This window comes from Lissotriton helveticus, chromosome 11 (assembly GCF_964261635.1).
Source record: "Lissotriton helveticus chromosome 11, aLisHel1.1, whole genome shotgun sequence".
In the NCBI taxonomy this organism is placed as follows: domain Eukaryota; kingdom Metazoa; phylum Chordata; class Amphibia; order Caudata; family Salamandridae; genus Lissotriton; species Lissotriton helveticus.
The window spans coordinates 927,865,945-927,883,343 of record NC_136072.1 but is presented as its reverse complement, the minus strand read 5'-3'; the positions used below and the strand labels follow the sequence as shown (position 1 = coordinate 927,883,343).

Sequence of the window (17,399 nt, the reverse complement as noted above, 5' to 3'; positions counted from 1 at the left end):
CATTTTTAAGCTGCTCATGTTCTCTTTACCATAGGAATCCTCTTTCAGCGTCAGTGTCGTTCACAATGGGGATCCAGCTACCGTACCTGGTACCCTTTACTACGCTTTTCCTCTGAAGCTGCATGTATCCTTTCTCCCATGGTGATGCCACCGTCTGTGCCATGCACAGGTCTCTTACTTTGCCTATGTCCTCTTTACCATTGTGGTCTCTCACCCTCCTCATACTCTGCCTTCCAAGGAGATCCTCTCACATTGGAAGTGTAAGAGGAGGACCATTTGTAATGGATCAGACTAAGCATGTGAAACCCCCGCTTGAGCAGTAAATATTCATAAAGGCAAACTCTTTTTTGGGGGGGGAAGCAACATTAAAGTGGCACCGGTAAGCCCATCCTTTCCGTTTTAGCCTAAGTTGTAGATTTAAAAATACAGACCCCACTCCCCCCACCCCCCCCCATTGTTTCCGCTGACTGACAGTAGGAAATGCGTGTCCCTGGATGCTTCTTCATAGCTGCCAAGGTTTCAGATTGCTTATGTGTGACATTTTCATAATTTCAGTCTTATTATGAGTGACATTCAGTGCTTATGAGTGACACTTTCTCGCGAGCAAAATGAAGCAATAAAGATGTAAAAATAGCCTTGACAATCACCCCTCTCAACAATACACTCAGTGTCAGACGTTACAAAGCTCCAATTTTTACCTGATTCAGACTTGCAGTGTGCATAATCTAGTGCTTTCAGTCGCATACGGGACATTGTAGCAGTAGAATACAGACGTCACAGACCACCATTGGCACAACTAGGAAAAAATGTAGTGACTATAAATCAATCAAATAATTAATGCAAAAGAATGCTTTTCTCTTTTATTTTGCTTAATTTGTCAGGTCAGCTCTTCACCACTTAAGCTGCAGAAGCATGCAGGAATTGAAGGGTGTGTCTGAGCCAATGTTGGACTGGCATATAGGTCAATTAGGCAGTGCCCAAAGGCCTGGTCTCCTAGGTCAGCGTGTGCGCTGTGTTTTTTGTCTGTGGCCCTGTTTTGTGGTCTGCTGAGCCAGTTTTCACTGTTAGTTTGCCTGTTATTAAACACAATGTGGCTCAAATTCATTAAGTGTTCCATTTCTTGCAAAAAGCTTGTACGATGTGTCTGAAATCTGGCACCATGTGCAAAAATCGGTCTGGTCGCTTAGTGGCGTACTTTTATTTTGGTGCCTGCGCCTAATTTCTGACCCAGTCTGACTCTGGTCGGAGGAGACGCAGAGTCACAGGCCGTGTGATCTCTCTTCGCTGGGTAGTGTTAATTATCCAGTGTCTGCGGCCGAGAAAGACAATGATAAAGTAAGTAACTCTCACAGGCCTACATGTGCCCCCTCAAAAACACCCATGCACAGTAGCACGAGTGATGACCTCTTGAATAGTGGGAGAAACAAGACACATTTACACCCATGAAAAGAGTAGCTCCACAGTACCAATTGCTGGAAAACGTAGAAGGAGGCATGAGCAGGCATTTGGAGGAAGTTATTATTAAACAGATGTGCATTTTCTTAAAAATCGTCTTTACGAACTACGGGAGTATAATTAGATTAGCACACATGCTGCAGGTGACTGAGTTGAAACGGGGAGGGGGGTGACTCACCGTTCTGCTCTTTATCTTGATGTTTCTTCTGGGTGAAGCTGTTGTCTCCACTGTATTCCGTTTTTTTTAAAAAAGCTGGTGTCCGGGTAGTGCGGTTATTTGATGAACGGGGAAAGCAGGGCAGCCATGATTCTGCCTGTACCAGTCCCGCTGCAATCGGTGTTACTCCATGTTGGGATGTCAGTGACTGCAGAACTCACTTGGCCGGTCAAAGCTCCGGTTCGGAACTGTATCCGCCAGCAGCCATAATTATTCAGTGAGCCTCTCGGGGATCCGCGGCCGGCCAGTTAAGCCTTCAGCCGGGTATTTCCGCAGGCAGACAGCATCGCACCAGGACTCGACTATCTCAGGTTGAGTCCCCCGCCGTTTCTGTCCAATCGCCACTTCCTCTTGCGGACGTGACGACTCGTCACGGGGACACAATATCCGGATAACCCACCCCCACGGTGCCACAGCCAGTAGTAGCCACCACTGCTTAAGGCATGTCCCGCCCACGGGTCTGAATCGGCAGTATCAGTCCGTAACTGACAGCCGCGACTTGGACAGGATGCAGCGCCAGCAGGGCGGAGATGTATAACATTGTAGCAGTCTCAGCCAGAGCTGAGCCGACGAACATCTTTAATAGTTAACTGTTTGTTAACTGAGCCAGAGCTGCTGGCAAGTTTGCAGGGAGCAGAAGAGCCGGCGCACAGGTGCACAGAGGCCCCGGCACTGCGCACGTCAGAGTGGCATTAAAATGCGTGACATTACATTTCAGTGCGGTGATGCGGATCACCGCACTGAAATGCGTGATTGTCACACCGGTTGCGTGACGCTTGGCAGGACTGCTTCTTGCTGCTAGCAAAGGAACGCAAAGTTAAAGCATGCCGAATTGTGTCAGCGAGCACCCATCATCCAAGGAGAAAAAAATCATGATGGGTAATTCCTGCAAGTTTTGATATTCACTAGAAGGGGAGCTCGACTACTTGTACGTTTACTGTCTTCTTTTGCTGTCTAGCGCCCTTTTGTTACAGACATCCTTTTAGGCTACCTGTGTCCTCTTTACCACAGGAATTTCTTCTTGCAACACAAGCTTTTACCACCAATGTCCCTTTACTCTGCCTATACTCTCCCTGCTATGGAGATCCCCGATCAGCCTCTGCTCTCCCTACCACAATAATTATTTTACTATTCTTTTGCGCTCATCACCTGGATCCTGTTGACCAAATACTAGGTGCTTCTCAGTTTGCTTTTCACATGAGAAAAGTATTGTGAATGTAGCGTATTCTGTTTTTTGTTTTCTTTCAAGTTTCTCGTGACTGAAACCTATTGTGGGGCGGAACATTTCTAGAGCTAGACACCTGTCGTCTCAGGACTGTGACAGTGCACCAATAGTGCTAGTGTGCAGATGATGGGGTTAAAGTTACAGGCCTCTGAGTAGTCCTTCTCAAAAATTACAAAGGTATTGTCTTTTTTATTTGTTTTAGGTTCCTGAAGAGGACATCAGTAAAGTCATTCAAGTGCTGCAGAAGCGGCAGGAGAGTGGAAGGTAACACAGCCAGCAGTAGTGCCTCTCGACGACTGTGAATGGACAGACATTTGCCAGGCGCAGTCACAGACCACACTTACCTCTGCAAAGTGGAAAAGAGCAACGTAACGACCAGTGTGAACTTGCATTTCATCAGCAAGAAGATTGTAAATACGTTCTGAGGGAATTTCAGCTTTTTCTTTTCCAAGAAGTTTGCCAGAAGGACTTGCAAATCATGAGGTCCTGGCACAGTATCCAATGGAATAGTTCTTGTTGATGCCCAAGCTGTTGTCTTGGAAGACTGACAAACTGTGGGCCTTTTTGGTCCCCCTGATTCACTATGCAATCACACTGTGCCTTTTTATCCACACTTTGCAAGATGGAGCTCCGATGACAGTCAGGCGGCATATACTAGTCAGTGATAGTTAAGAAGGGGAGAGTTTAGATTGTTGGATTGTTCTTCCACTATTTTTGGGGTCCTGAACTGGGTCAGGGTTGAGTATTTAGTTTGTTTGTTGTTGGCAGGAGGATAGACTTTAGATTACAGTCTCTGACTTATGAGTGCTTAGTTTACAGTCTGTGACTGCGTTAGGAAATATAGTGGATAGTAAGAAAGTATATTTGAAACCCCGCTGGAAGAGGATAGTTTACTTGATTGGTGACTCTGAATGAGAATGTCTATTAGGCATGGTTGAAGGAGGGAATTTTTATTTACTACATGTGACCACTTTTAGTCTATGATGGTCAGATACGGACAGGTTGAGCTGGAAATCCTTAGATTACAGTGTTACAGTCTGTGATTGGTTTGCAGAATCTGCATGTCTTGTGTGCTTGATAGAGATGTGGAGCTGAGTTTGTAGTCTCACAGCACGACTGTTACAGAATCTCACAAGGGCTTACATTTTTTTCCTTCTTTGGTTCTTTGAAGAAATGTGACATTTTGTTCTTTTGGAGGGGCGGGATAAACTACAATCTGTAGTTGCATTATAGAGTAGGTGATTCATGGAAGGAACTGTTTAGAGTTTCTTAAGAACTAGGGTTTGAAGTCAGTGACTAGTTGCATGTTGTCAATGTAATGTGTATAATCCCCAAGATGATAACTGGTTTTATTGGATCATTGAATTTGAAGGTTTGTTTTTGTTGTTGGTGGCAAAAGAGTGATTGATTTTGAGGATGGGTGTTTCAGACCTGTGCCACTGGAATCCGCAGGTATATACAGAGCTACAACTGACAATTCTTACAGTATTACTGTGTCTAACAGGGTTAATGGAATTTCCAAACTGACTCACTGATTTTTATCTAAGCATCAAAGATCTTTCGTAAGCTAGAGTAGTAGGCAAGGATACCTCAATGAAATATAGGCTGTTGAGTATTTAACTTGTGCTCGATGGTGATGATAGAAAGAACCAGCTGGGTGAGAAGAGGCCTTTTTTCTAGCACTACAATTGACTGTTTTGACAGAGTAGCATAGCAAGGACACATGAGGAAGAGAGCCCTCTTCGACTGAAATGGTAACACTCCATAAACCACTCCTGCTGGTTCCCTATGTTGGGATATAGCACTTAGTAAATTTGAACCAAGCTAGCTGCAGTGCTTACTTGAGTTGCGTGTGCTGTGTCTTAGTGGGTGGCTATGTTAAGTTTATGTAACATGTTTTCTGGTGTAGTGGAAATAAGGTGACCACTGCATCCAAGAACTAAGGCAGAGACCAGGTCAAGCTGTTTCAGCTGTTATGTCTTCCAAACTATTTATCTGTTTGGTTTTTCGCAGGAACGGCAGATATTACTTGAGTTCACACAGCGAGAAATTTATATTTTTGTACTCGTTTATTTCTTGTATTTGTTATATGGAAATAAAATAGTTTTTGAAATATGTTCGTGGGCTGAATTGATAGATAAAGTTGTATGTTATTAATTCCACATCTGTACCTAAATATAACCTGCACACTTCTGTATATGTTACAACAGGATAATTATTCGCCTTAGTAAACAGACTTGTGCATATACCTGCTAGTTGATAGTTAAACACAAGAGCGACAACTCATCTGTATGGGAATCACAATGTGGCCTGACGTCATGACCATTCGCGATTGTAGGAGGCCTTGCTTATGTTTTGGAGGGAGATAATTGATTGTACTTTGAACATTGTCAAGCATGGTGTCTAGAAACTTCCACGCTGCAGTTATGATGCAATTGCTTCACCTAAATATGGGAAAAACACTCAAGACCAGATCGTAAATGGATTGCCTGAAGAATTCCTTAAGGTTGTGAGAGGTCAGTTAAAGTGAGGCAACTATTGCGGCCATACTTTGGAAATGCAAATCAATGAGCAATAAACTACTGCGGCCAAACTTAAATAATACAGACTAACAGGCAATATGGGACATACTTGTTCTTTTCACCACTGGATATAAATTCAAAATCCTTGCAAAGACTGTATCCCACAGACTAATAAGATACAGACTTGTAAGGGTTAATGAGATTGGAGTTACTAAAATGAGGAAGGCTATGAGCATGTTTGGAAGCCATTGTGTTCATCAGCACACCACTGTTTTACATGGCAAAGGCATTTAACTCCAGTGGAAATACCGGTTTGCAGTTGACCAAACCCTACAGACAAGGGTCTAGTTTGTTTAAGTCCATCTGACTGCTTTATATATGCATGCATTTATGTTCTTACTGAATTTATATAATACAGTGGAGCATTGTACATAGTAGGTTGTGCCTGGACACTGGTCATTGCTTTACCCAAATTGGATGGAGCCAAGATAAATGGCCAGCTATTTAAAATCATTAGTTGACAATGAGATGTTAGACAATGAGGCTGTTATCAACACTGCTTTTCACTATGTCGCAGGAGCTGCTTCTATAGTGCATCAGAAGAGATCCTATTTTGAAAAGGTGTAATTGGAAATTGACTATTCTGATAGAATACCAATATTTACAGTTGACTTATTAGTTTGCCTGTAGAACTGTATGTTGATTCTGCTCGTACATCAATGATTTTTTTTTTTTATGTATTCATACTGATTTTTTTTTATAGTATGCACCATGAACTGTTGATAAATAATTTATTATGATGATAGTGGGGTGGGAAGTATTGGGAGGGCAGAAGGTTTGTTTGGGTAGACCACAGCTGAGAAATAGCCTGTTGAATGAACTGTGGTGAATGACTGACTATTAGAAGAGGGATATTCTCTTCACAAGCCCACAAGAAAGTTGTTTCAAAGAAGTATCAACAAGGGACAGGCCTGGGCCTCTACGTGCATGCTGGATTAGCGTGACACGAGGACCAAAGTAAAAAAGTCAGCGTACCGTCTCAAAAGCAGTTGGGTTCTCATGGCAGGGGTACACACCCATTTACCATACAAGGGACTTTCTTGTCCAATGCATACATCCTATGAGCATGACCATCTGAGACCATTTCCTGTCTGAAAAATCCACCACCGTCCTTTGTTCCATTTGCAAGTCCTTCTTGACCAAGGAAGGGAATGCCACTCAGAGTACTTGAAGAGCTGCGGTGTTACCCGCACTGGTGTATGCATGCCAGTCAGTCTCCCAGAGTTGAGGTGGGCATTGTCTGAGGTCTGCAGCCTGATCAGAGGGATGCAGTGTCTGGCCCTGCAGGAAGAGAGATTGAGGAGAAGCAGACTGCTTTCTGGCATGAGAAACACCTAGACGTTGCTGACTTCCTGAAGGGACTTCCATTGCAGCCCCCGCATGGACCACATGCAGAAATCAAGCAAAGAAGTCAATCTGTGATTTCGGGCATCCCTGCGATGACCAAAGATTTGGTGGTGGTGCTACTGACTCGTCTGCAAATCGGAGTTGCTGTAAAACCCCATCACAGTACAGAGGTCACAGCTGTCTGAAGAAGTATCCCCTGCATGATCCCAGCCTGGAGACCGCAACAAGCATGTGTTGAATATTGGCCTGGATGTTGCATCGGCCAGAATGGGGTTCTGCCAAGGATACCTGCTAAACTAGTCCCCCAGTTGCAGCACCTGCTAAGCTACTCCCCCCAGCTGCAGCTCCGGTCCCAGGCGAACCACCACTGTGGTCCAATGCCAGCAGAGACTATGCTGATCACGCCAGCCAATGGCTCCCCGCCAGTGCTAGTTTGGTATCGGGCCATACATGAAAGGCTGATCTATACACGCCGATCAAGTTTTGCTTCAAGAGCAGTCGCTGTTCCCTGAAATGATCCTTTTAAATTTGGTACAACCTATTGACCTGAACTGCAAAATACACGGAGTGAGTGGAATCCTACGGAACTCTGCCTGTGTTTAATTTGTGCCTGTGACTTCATTAGACTAGATCTGTTAACAAATAACCTCTCCTAAAATGGGGAGACAGTACGCTACTAATCTAGGTGTTGTTGTTGGATTTACAACCTCACAACTGAGCGCCATTGGAATGTGTCCTATTACATTGTGTTGTGATAATAAAGTACTTTTGTTTTACTAAGATATGCACTGGATTGGATTAACACATTTATTGTGTCTGTTGGTTGACTCGGGAGATCTGAGCTCTTGCCCCACACACTACCTGCCTGAAAAGAATTTGACCGCTTTCCCTCACTGCCATGAGAGCTTACTGCAGAAAGGGTGTGCCTGGACCAGCTTGCAGAGCCAAAGTAGGGCACACTCCAGGGCACCAGTGGCAGATTACCTCAGCCACTATTGCTGGGGCCAAGTATCCCATGTCTGCCTTGTATTCCCCTGAATTGGGTCCGAGAGTATGTATTATTTGAATATCATAAACATAGTCAAAACGCTGTGGAGTGTTGCAAGAGGTCAAAGGTAAAGATATAGTCAACAGACGAATTGATCACTGAGTTCTGGCAGAAGTGAACTGATACTGCATTTTGATGTTATTTTCTTTAAAGAGGTGCACATTCAGATTGCTCCCAAATTGGAGTAAGGTTGGGACACTCAATATGGATACAGACGTTGTTTTAGATCCTCGGTGCATAGATAAAAAAAGGGCTTTAGCCTTGTTGATTTCTTTTTTCACTTCTTTATCTCCATGCTGATGATGTCCGGCCTGCTGGTGCACCGAGAGCCATAGTGAGCTTGTCACCCAAGTAGGCAGGGGGTTGGGTGTGGTGGGTTTTTAAATGACTCAGCTTGTTTTGAACATTGTATGGTTGAGTAAGGGGGGGGGGGCAGAAAAGTTTGATCAAGATGGAGGTGATGTGGTCATATTTCTTTAGGCCATGGATGAGATGTCCAGATAGATGAGTACAAGGGCAAAAGTTCTGAAGTTGTCCTCTGTGAGTAACGGTTTCACATTCTTTAGTAGAGCGCAGGCGCCAGACTGCCTTTGTGTTTTTTGGCAATGTGTTCTTCGAGCATGAAGTTTGTGTACAGGATGTAGGAGCTAGTCATCTAGGTATAGATGAGGTGCACGTTGTGGTAGTGTTGACAAGTTGGGGGATTTTAAACCTATTATCAGTGAGAGGAGCACCGATGGACTTCATGTAGAGGTTGAAGATTATGCGGGACAAGGTGGATCCATGGGGACTGCACAGGTGATGGGGATCCTCTGGCTGCTGGAGAGGGCCATGTGACCTAACCAGTGTCATCTGGATAGGTAGGAGAACTAGTGAAGGAAAATATCAGTAAATCCCATGCTAAACTTCAGGGTGGTATTATCGACTGCGGAAAAGGTGGCTGAAAATCGGTCAGCAATATCAGGAGCCATGTATTATCTTCATCTGTAGTCAGGAGAGTTTAATCTATGGTGTGCAAGGTAGCTGTTTTTGTGATGCAGTAAGATCTGAAGCAAGATTGGTAGTCGTGTAGGAGATGGTTGTCATTGATATGATCTAGATAGTTAGCATGGTACTCAAGTTATATTATGGATATGTTAAGGAGTGACAGGATCTTCTCTATCTTGTGAGCTTCTGGGAAGATGCCATAAGTAAGTGAGGCTTTGATAATGGTGAGTAGGGCAGAGAGAGGCTTATTCAGAAAGAGCTTCAAGGAAGGTCAATGCTAAGACATCTTGACATCTTCATTGAACATGGCTTTGAAGATGTTCACTAGGTCGGCGAGACAGAGCTTTGAAGGATGATCATTACAGACTGCTATGAGAAGGGGTGGTTTAAGAGTATCTCTTCTATATAATGTCACGAAAGAAGAGGTTGATGGATTTACACTTTAAGAGCCTGCTAGTCTCTTCATTAATGTTGTTAGTATAGTATTTGCTTTGGCTCTTGTGATGAGGTGTCTCTGTGGTGTGTGAATGGACTCTGGTATTATAAAGTCATTTGGGTTTCGGTTTCTTTTCCAATTTTTTGTTTATTGCTGTGACCGAGGCATTTGTTTTCAGGTATGTTTTTTAGAGTACCTCAACACCGAAGGTTTTTGTTTGTGCTTACTTGTTTTCATGGGAGTGTTGGTGCTCCCAAAAGTGATACAGTCTTATAGAAGGTTGTTCATGTCAGATTTGGAGTTGGTACGGTGAGAGATGAGTTAGAGCTTTAAGTTGGCAGTGAACACGTCTTTGAAGGATCATAATGCCTGTCATTCGCTTTTAGGTTGAGCTTTGCATGTTAATTTGATGCTGACCAGGGAGATGGGAATGGCACAGTGGCTACGTCAATCCAGGGTTATGCAGGATTTGCATTGGATGGTGGTGATGTCGAGAAGACAAGATCACAGACTTAGCATCTTGGGTGTGTTTATTGGGTGACTTGTGCAGGGTTGAATGTGTCAATGAAATTCAGAAGAGTGTCTCTTGTTTTTTTTGTTTTTTTCTTGGGCAGGTATTATCTGGAAGGTTAAAGTCAACCAGGAGGATGGTGTGGGAATGTTCTATGGATGAGCTGGTGGGAAGCTCCAAGAATTTATTTGTCAATTAAATAGTTATTTATACTGGGATGCCTGTAGATGAGGTGGAAGGTAATGACTTAGTTGCAGAGAGTGGGGATGTGACATTTGAGGAGCTCAGTTGAGTTGTCATTTGCTTGCCTGGAGTGCAGCACAATGAGTTCTTGTGGATAAGACAGAGACCTCCTCTCGTCTTATGTGCACTTTCATTGGATGGTCAGGTCTAGGATATGTGAGTAAGTGAGGGTGAACTAGTCTAGGTTTGTGTGATGAGTGCATCAAGCTTGTGACATATGATGAGGACTGATGCATGAGTTGTAATGTGTGCCTGATAGTTTGAGGGTGTGTGGTGTTTAGTAGGATATGTATGAGGTTAGGTCTAAGTGTTGTGAGGATCCAGTGAGCATGTGTGGTAAAGGGTTGTTCATGGAAATGGGCAGTGCGGCTGACCTAGACACTTGATGATATCTTACCTGTTCAGGTGCTCGCCCTGTGGAGGTGGACAGAGGTTCTTAACCGGCCTAAACAGATACATCCTTTGTCTCAGTCAGCCTTAGTTTTGACGCCAGGGCGGTAGGAAGTCCCAAGGAGATAATTGAAGCAGTGAGGATACTAGGATACCAGTGATGACACTTCCATAGAGGATGCTGCTGATATGTGTAATGGTTCACTTCTCTCCTCACCCCCACTAATCTCTTCTGTCTGAGAATAATGGCTGGCGTGTAGAGAGTGGTGTTTTATGCCCCAGAGTCCCTTCCTGCCTGCTAATTTTCTTTTAGCAAGACCTTGTCACACTAATCCTGCACATAGTCGGAAAATTGTATTTATCCTTTGACAGCGGGGCATGTAGCCCTTACGTTAGGAAATTATCAGTATGTTACAGAAGACACAAAGGTGACACTTTTATTTAGCACCAGTTGGTAAAATCAGTGTAGCGCAGAAAGTAGGAAATATAATCGGGCATAGAGGTCGGGGACACAATGTTGGAAAAAATAATCATGTGTAGAGGTAAAGGATTCAATGGATTTCACAGCAGGGGATAGTAGCAAGAACAACAATGAGTGGTAACAGTACAGGGCACACAGTCTGTGACAATAGGAGGAGAAACACTAATTGGTTATAGTGCCAGTAAGAAGGTGGAGGAAAAATCAGAGAGTAATACTAAGGTAACATTGAAAAATGTCCAGAGTTAAAGCATGGACACTCAGCAGTTATAAGCAGCTAGAAGATGGACGGAAGTATAATAGGTGGCCAACTCAAAGGGTAAGAGGCACTTGGGACGTAGATATTCAAAGGCTGGAAATTATTCTTGTACACATTCAAAGTGTTTAAAGATTGTTAGCACTTTTTAAAATATTGAAAGCCAGGCAATGGTGTGTAAAGCTGGCAGAAGTGAATTAGGGATTCTCATAGTGTTGACTGAAAATAATTGACTCATAGACGGCTTCTTATTTTTTTATGCTCAACGCTTAATGTGAAGAGTTTGTACTGCACAAGTGTCGTTGTCTAACAGAGATTATCAGTTTTCAGCCAAACCAAATAGATAGGTGTAGACATTTGTAAGGATTTGTGCTTGATGAAAAGTCATACATTGAGCTCTAGCTGCAATTGAGGACCATTGTAGAGTTATAAGAACAGGAGCAATGGGGTCAACTTTGTTGCCTCCAGAAAAACTCAGCTGATTTGTGTAACAGAGCTCTAAGTGGTGCCAAATGTAGTGTTGGTAACCCAGTGAGGAGTGAATTATTGTCATTCAGTTTGAAGATAAAGGATTGTACTTAGGTATTTAACATCTTGTTCAGGATTAAACTTCCTGAAACCCCAAAAGAATCGAAGTTAGCACGTTATGATTCTGAACATGGCATACATTTGAAACTATAGGTTGACTGTTGTTGAGGTTAAAACTCAAATATTTTGTTGTCTTCTGTAGCTTGTTTAGCGTCCAGGAGACTATAGGAATTGTGCCTCAATTGTAAAAGTAAGTTGATTTTTTTGCAGAGATTTACAAAAGTTCTGCTTGTAAGCGGGTCAGTTTTACATTAGTTCGCCATCCATCTTTGGGGACATTCTCATGGGTGTAAAAAAAAAAAAACTGGGAGATGTTTTTAGTAAAAAGTGAATTTGAGATATGTCTGTGCATTGTCTTCATATTGCTGCTAGAGGATCCCTGAACCCTAAGGATGGCCCCAGGTGGTTCCACATGGAGACTGAAATTGTAGAGAGCTAAATGGAGCCTTCATAGACCCCTTTTGTGAGATGTTTTCCTGTTTTAACCGATTAGAACTCGGTTAACCAGTAGGAAGTAAATAATTTTAGCACTACTCAGTCAGTGTCCACTCATTCTCCAAGGATTTTGATGAGAGATTATTGATTGACTACCAAAAGCAGCAGATGGGCCTAGAAGAAAAAGTATGCGTGAGTTGGAGATGCAGAATGCCTCATCTGTAACATGTAGAAGAGCTCTCTACAGGGGAGGAAGATGTATTGGCGACGGCTGATGGCTTTTTTAAAAAGGAGTGATACTTGTCCGATTTTCAGAAAGTCTGAACACACCTTGACCAAGCCATGTATGACCCAGAGTTGTCTTGTCGTGATGGAGCAAGAATTCGCACATTACGCGGCTTGCTCGTACTCATGATCCTCGCGTAACTTATAACCATATAATTCAACCTGTTCGTCTTACTAATTTCCCTTTATTCTGACATTTGGGGTGTCCTAGAGACGCTTGCCTATGTGTTTACTAACTCAAAAACGATGTGTTCCTAAAATGGCCGCTGCTTGGCGGGTTTTCGTTCTGCGCATGCGTTAGTCACACTCACGTGACATGACGCACTTGCAGTTCTGGTGGGAAACTTTGCGCTTGCGCACTTGCTTTTAAAATGGCTGTCTGTATTCTCACATGGTGAAGCTTGCGCAAATGTTTTATGTTGTTGTCTGTCTGCACTAAAACACTCACGCATTAGTATATTACAGTTAAAGGGGTATAGAGTAGCTATTCATGGTATACAGTGTATTCCTTTATTTTCTATGTTTTAATTTGTTTTCGCTTACTTTTCATGTACCGCGATATTGAGGGTCTGAGGGACACCCGAGCAGCCATATTGAAATACTTTTCTGCGCATGTCTGTCTTCGGCCGGTGTAATTGAACGACTGCCAACCAGAGGTGGCGGCCAAGATGTGCCTGGGAAGATGCACCTTCACCCAGCCGAAGCGACTAACTGTTCTGCAATAGATACTTTGTAATAGGTTTCATTGTATTCTGAAGAATATCTCATGGGAACCCCAAATTTGCTAGGCGGTCCCAAAAACATGCAAATGTGGTATTGTAGAAGTTTGTTCTGATTGGTGTGTTGACCTATCCTACTTTAGGACCAATCGAAATTGGGGATTCTGACACTTGCAACATTTGGGGGGGTGGTACACTGACCCGAAAACAGTATAACTAGCCTAGGTTTAGCTAGAGAAATTGTCCGACTTGTCCGAATAGCTGACCTGTCACTGACCCAACGCACTCAATAGGTGACTGAATACAGAGCGCTGCGGAGCACTCTGTCCGAAATATACCATAGACTCAAGAGGTTTTACTGACCGTAAGTGCTGGCGGAGCACTTTGCTGGGGAGTTCGATAACCCAATCGGGGTTCTGGCTGATAGCTGCAGAGAGGGTGGAGCGCATGCGTCGCTTCCAAACTGCAGGTGCTGGTCGTGCCTTGGTGGTCCTGTCCTGATCCTAATCTGGTTTTCCTGTCCTGTCCTGGGGTGTCCATTCTGCACCTGCTGTCCCATTGATGACTGTCCTTCCTTGGGGTTTTTCCTGTCCTTGACTGATCCGTGGCCAGGGTTGGTCTTCACACCATTCTAGGTAAATATATAGTGCTGAAACTCTATACTGCACTTTCTATTTTCTGTCTTTTACTTTAATAAAGACACACTTTTGCGCATAATTGATTTTCCATGCTTTCGCAAAGCTACTGAATGAAAGCTAATACGTTATTGCTGTTTTCTAGCATGTTCCTATGTTACCCTTCCTTTAAGTACAATTCTTCATACCGTTTATGAAAATATAGATGTGGCTTATAATTTTTCTCCTCTCGAATTGATTGAAGTGAGGTTTCTAGAACTATAGCGTGTTCCAATTTTTACCCTTCCTATAGATGTATAGGATTTCCAAAATTCTTATCCAAACCTTGGAGTATTTCCCGTAGTAAAACTCTAGTACATGCACAAATTTGCCCATTTACAGTTATACTTTCTTAAATTCCATTCATGAAATCTGTTTAGTATTTCCCATGTCCTTTTCCCTATAGACTCATAAATGGTTGCCCTGATTTATTTTCTCTATGGCTATGTGCTGTTCGTTATTTTGATTATTGATTGCCTTTTAGTTGTAAACTGTATGCTATCCGAATCTGAATTCTAGATAAAACTTTCCAGTAGTCTGTGGTCATTTAATGAAAGTATAAGAGTATATGTTGGTATTTTGGTTGTCTGCCTTTCTTTCACAGCTAGCTCCCTGATCCATCTGATCCATTGTGGTCATAGTTACCCGCAAAGGTGGATTGGTAAGTCGGGTACACGAGAAATAAATAGGAAAGGACTCAGGGTTACTGGTAGTAAAATGTAAGGTCACCTGATTAATGTATATGATATAAATTGGAAATATATGGGCCCGGTACGTGTATTGGTGAAATTATTGGCCGGGTGACCTGCGATCTCTATCAGTAATTTTCTGGTAGCAGAGCTATGGTTAGGGACTAGTTAAAGTTAGGTAGGACTAGTTAAGCTGGGTAGGTAGGTCGGATGCTGCTAAAAAAATGTATTGCTGCTAAAACGGTGAACATTTTGTGAACTGATCAATCACGTGAAATGTTTTACTTTAAAAATTATGAAATGTTTTAAATTGTTTTTTCTGCTTATATACTGATATATGTATTAACCCACTCGTTAGTTAATGTTACGTGTTTGTCTGGAATCCCTGGGGAATTGAATAGCGGGTGGTAAAGGGAATCCACGCCGTGGTGAGGTCACTGGCTCTAGGAAAATTGGTGCAGGTTAGGCAGAACTGGAAGCACTAATTAATGTTTTCTGAATATATGTTTGAATAAATGATAGCGACGAGGTCGCTGGCAAAACTTCTATTGTGATATAACCTAGTAAGGGTCACGCCGGAAGGAGTAGCAGGTTCGTCGGAGCTTGAGTGACAGCAAAGGGGTTCGCTAGTGAAACTTTAGACTTCGTATATATCCCGAAAAGAAGTGGATGAGTCAAAGAAGTAGCAGGTTCCCTAATGCTTGAGTGAAGGGTAGGCGGAAGAGATCTATCCGTAGTATGTGAAAAGTAGACAGAAGATGTTTACTTGCAGTAAAACGTATCTTTCTTTTTAGACACTCGAGTACAGTGGCGAATGTGTTTATGTTGTTAAATAAATAAAAGCACTTGCACTTTAAGAGAGAAATTAAGTTTCCGTTTCCTTGTAAAGGAGGGAGTCAGTTGCGGAGCTGCTCTGACGTCACTCTGTGCCGCGCTGGTATTGGTCGAAACAGCGGGTGTGTAGCGGAGCTGAAATTGTAAAGGAGGGGTGAGTGCCGAAGCGTGAGAACCTGTCTCGCGAAAGGCCGCGCACCCATTGGTCGAGATTATTTGAACCCGTGCATTCTATTGGTTGCACGAAAATAAAGGCGCATTTGGATTGGGAGTGATTTGTAAACAAAGTTACTCGCAGAAATCGTATGTGGCACACATATAGACCGAATACTAGACCTGATTCACGACATTTAGGGTTTGAAAACGATCAGTGGAACGGGCATTACACTAGCATTATGTACGGAAATAAGAGAAAATTGTCCCTTGTAAATAAAGTGAAGAATTATTTCAAAAAGGACAAACCTATTAAAACCAGAGAAGGTGTTGTCATGCCGCCACCTAATACTCCTGCATCTTTCATGATGTTTGATAAAGGGTACCACTCAAGTGTATGGTTGGAAAATTGGGCGGAATACACAAAAGACGACGGAATTTTGGCTTTTCCGTTAGAAGGAACATTTAATGGCAGGATTTTATTTAATTTGAGAACCCGAATGAATGATTTACATCCCAGACCTAGATTAACGCAGTATGAAGCATTAGAGGAATGGGAAATCGAGGCTTTTGAGAGAGACAAGCCCCGATTGGACAAGGGGTTAACAAACTTTTATCCGAAGTTAAAACAAGAGACCCGAGATAAAAAGATGAAACAGTGGAGACAGAATATGATTGTGGAAGGATTGTTTCCAATGATGCCAATGGGTGGTCCTACGGGAGAGAAAAAGACAGAAAAGTGCAAGCATTGGGTGCCCCTTGGGGAGTCGGATGATGAATTATTAGATGACATGTTTATGAAAAGTCCGCCTCCTTATAATGAAGGACCCAGATCATCTAGTGTAGGGGATACCTCCCAACGTCCCCCGTGTCAGGAAGGGAGTGGATCTGGAAACCCAAGAGATAGCTGTCAAATACCTTCCTATAGCGAGGGCCTAGGACTTATAGGTGCCAGAGACACCTGTCTAAGACCTCCATTTAGTGGAGAATCAAGATATTCAGGTGAAAGAGATTTTGGTTCAAGACCTCCTTATGAGGGAGGACCGAGAGCCTTAAACACAGGAAGCTGTTTCCCAAAACCTAATTATGGTGAAGGACCTAGTATGACGCATCCAACTGCCCCAACATTAACTCCGCAAATAGTACCTGAAATAAGCTTGGAAAGAATGCTGCAGGAAAAAGAGCGAGAGGCTCTAGCCAAACAGAGAACTGAAATAATTCAGAAACTCTCCCAGTTAAATACAAGCGCCGAAGCCTTGACAATCCCAGTAACTATTGGACCCGTTGTTCCTTTGTATGGGGATAGACAAGCGAGTCCACAAGCCCCAACTATTACCCCGATTGTAGTACAGCCCAGAAGAGAGCCCTTAATTGTAGATGACCAGACGAGTGAATGTGAATCTGAAGCTTCTTTAATGGATTTACCGGTTAGGAACCCGGGATGGAGTTTGCAGAAGAGCTATAATCGTTTCAATACGAGAGAGATTCAAATGGAATCGACTTCGGGCACCAAGAGTGTCACATTGGTAACTCCTGAAGAGATTGAGAGATGGAGTCGGGAATTAGAGAGACAGACTCCTCAGTCAAAACCTTTAGACATCTACAAGCTGAGATTGAAATGGAAGAACTGACAGCTGGAAATGTGGGGTTAGACAGATTAAATACCTTTTCCGAAGAAGAGCTGCTGTTTATCTGCAAGAGTCTTACCCGTAATACCAAAGTGCTCCATGAGAAATTAACGGACACTGCGGCTAGTATGGGAATAGATATTTCCAAATCAAAGCCATTACAAAAGCCCTACAGAGCAGATTTTTCAGACAAGGATCTGGAAAATATGAATGTGTCAG

At 43.1% G+C, this 17,399-nt stretch overlaps 1 protein-coding gene across 2 annotated transcripts in view; it reads left to right on the top strand.

Moving 5' to 3' along the window:
• Positions 1 to 5,010, top strand: part of CASTOR1 (cytosolic arginine sensor for mTORC1 subunit 1) — a 145,707-nt gene extending 140,697 nt beyond the window's left edge. The window contains exon 9 of one of the 2 annotated variants that reach the window (XM_078667238.1): positions 3,100 to 5,010. In XM_078667238.1, coding sequence (XP_078523364.1) covers positions 3,100 to 3,165 — 66 coding nt within the window. In that variant the 3' untranslated portion in view covers positions 3,166 to 5,010. The remainder of the gene's footprint in view (positions 1 to 3,099) is intronic. The other variant, XM_078667239.1, reaches the window with a different exon arrangement.
• Positions 5,011 to 17,399: the final 12,389 nt, after the last annotated feature.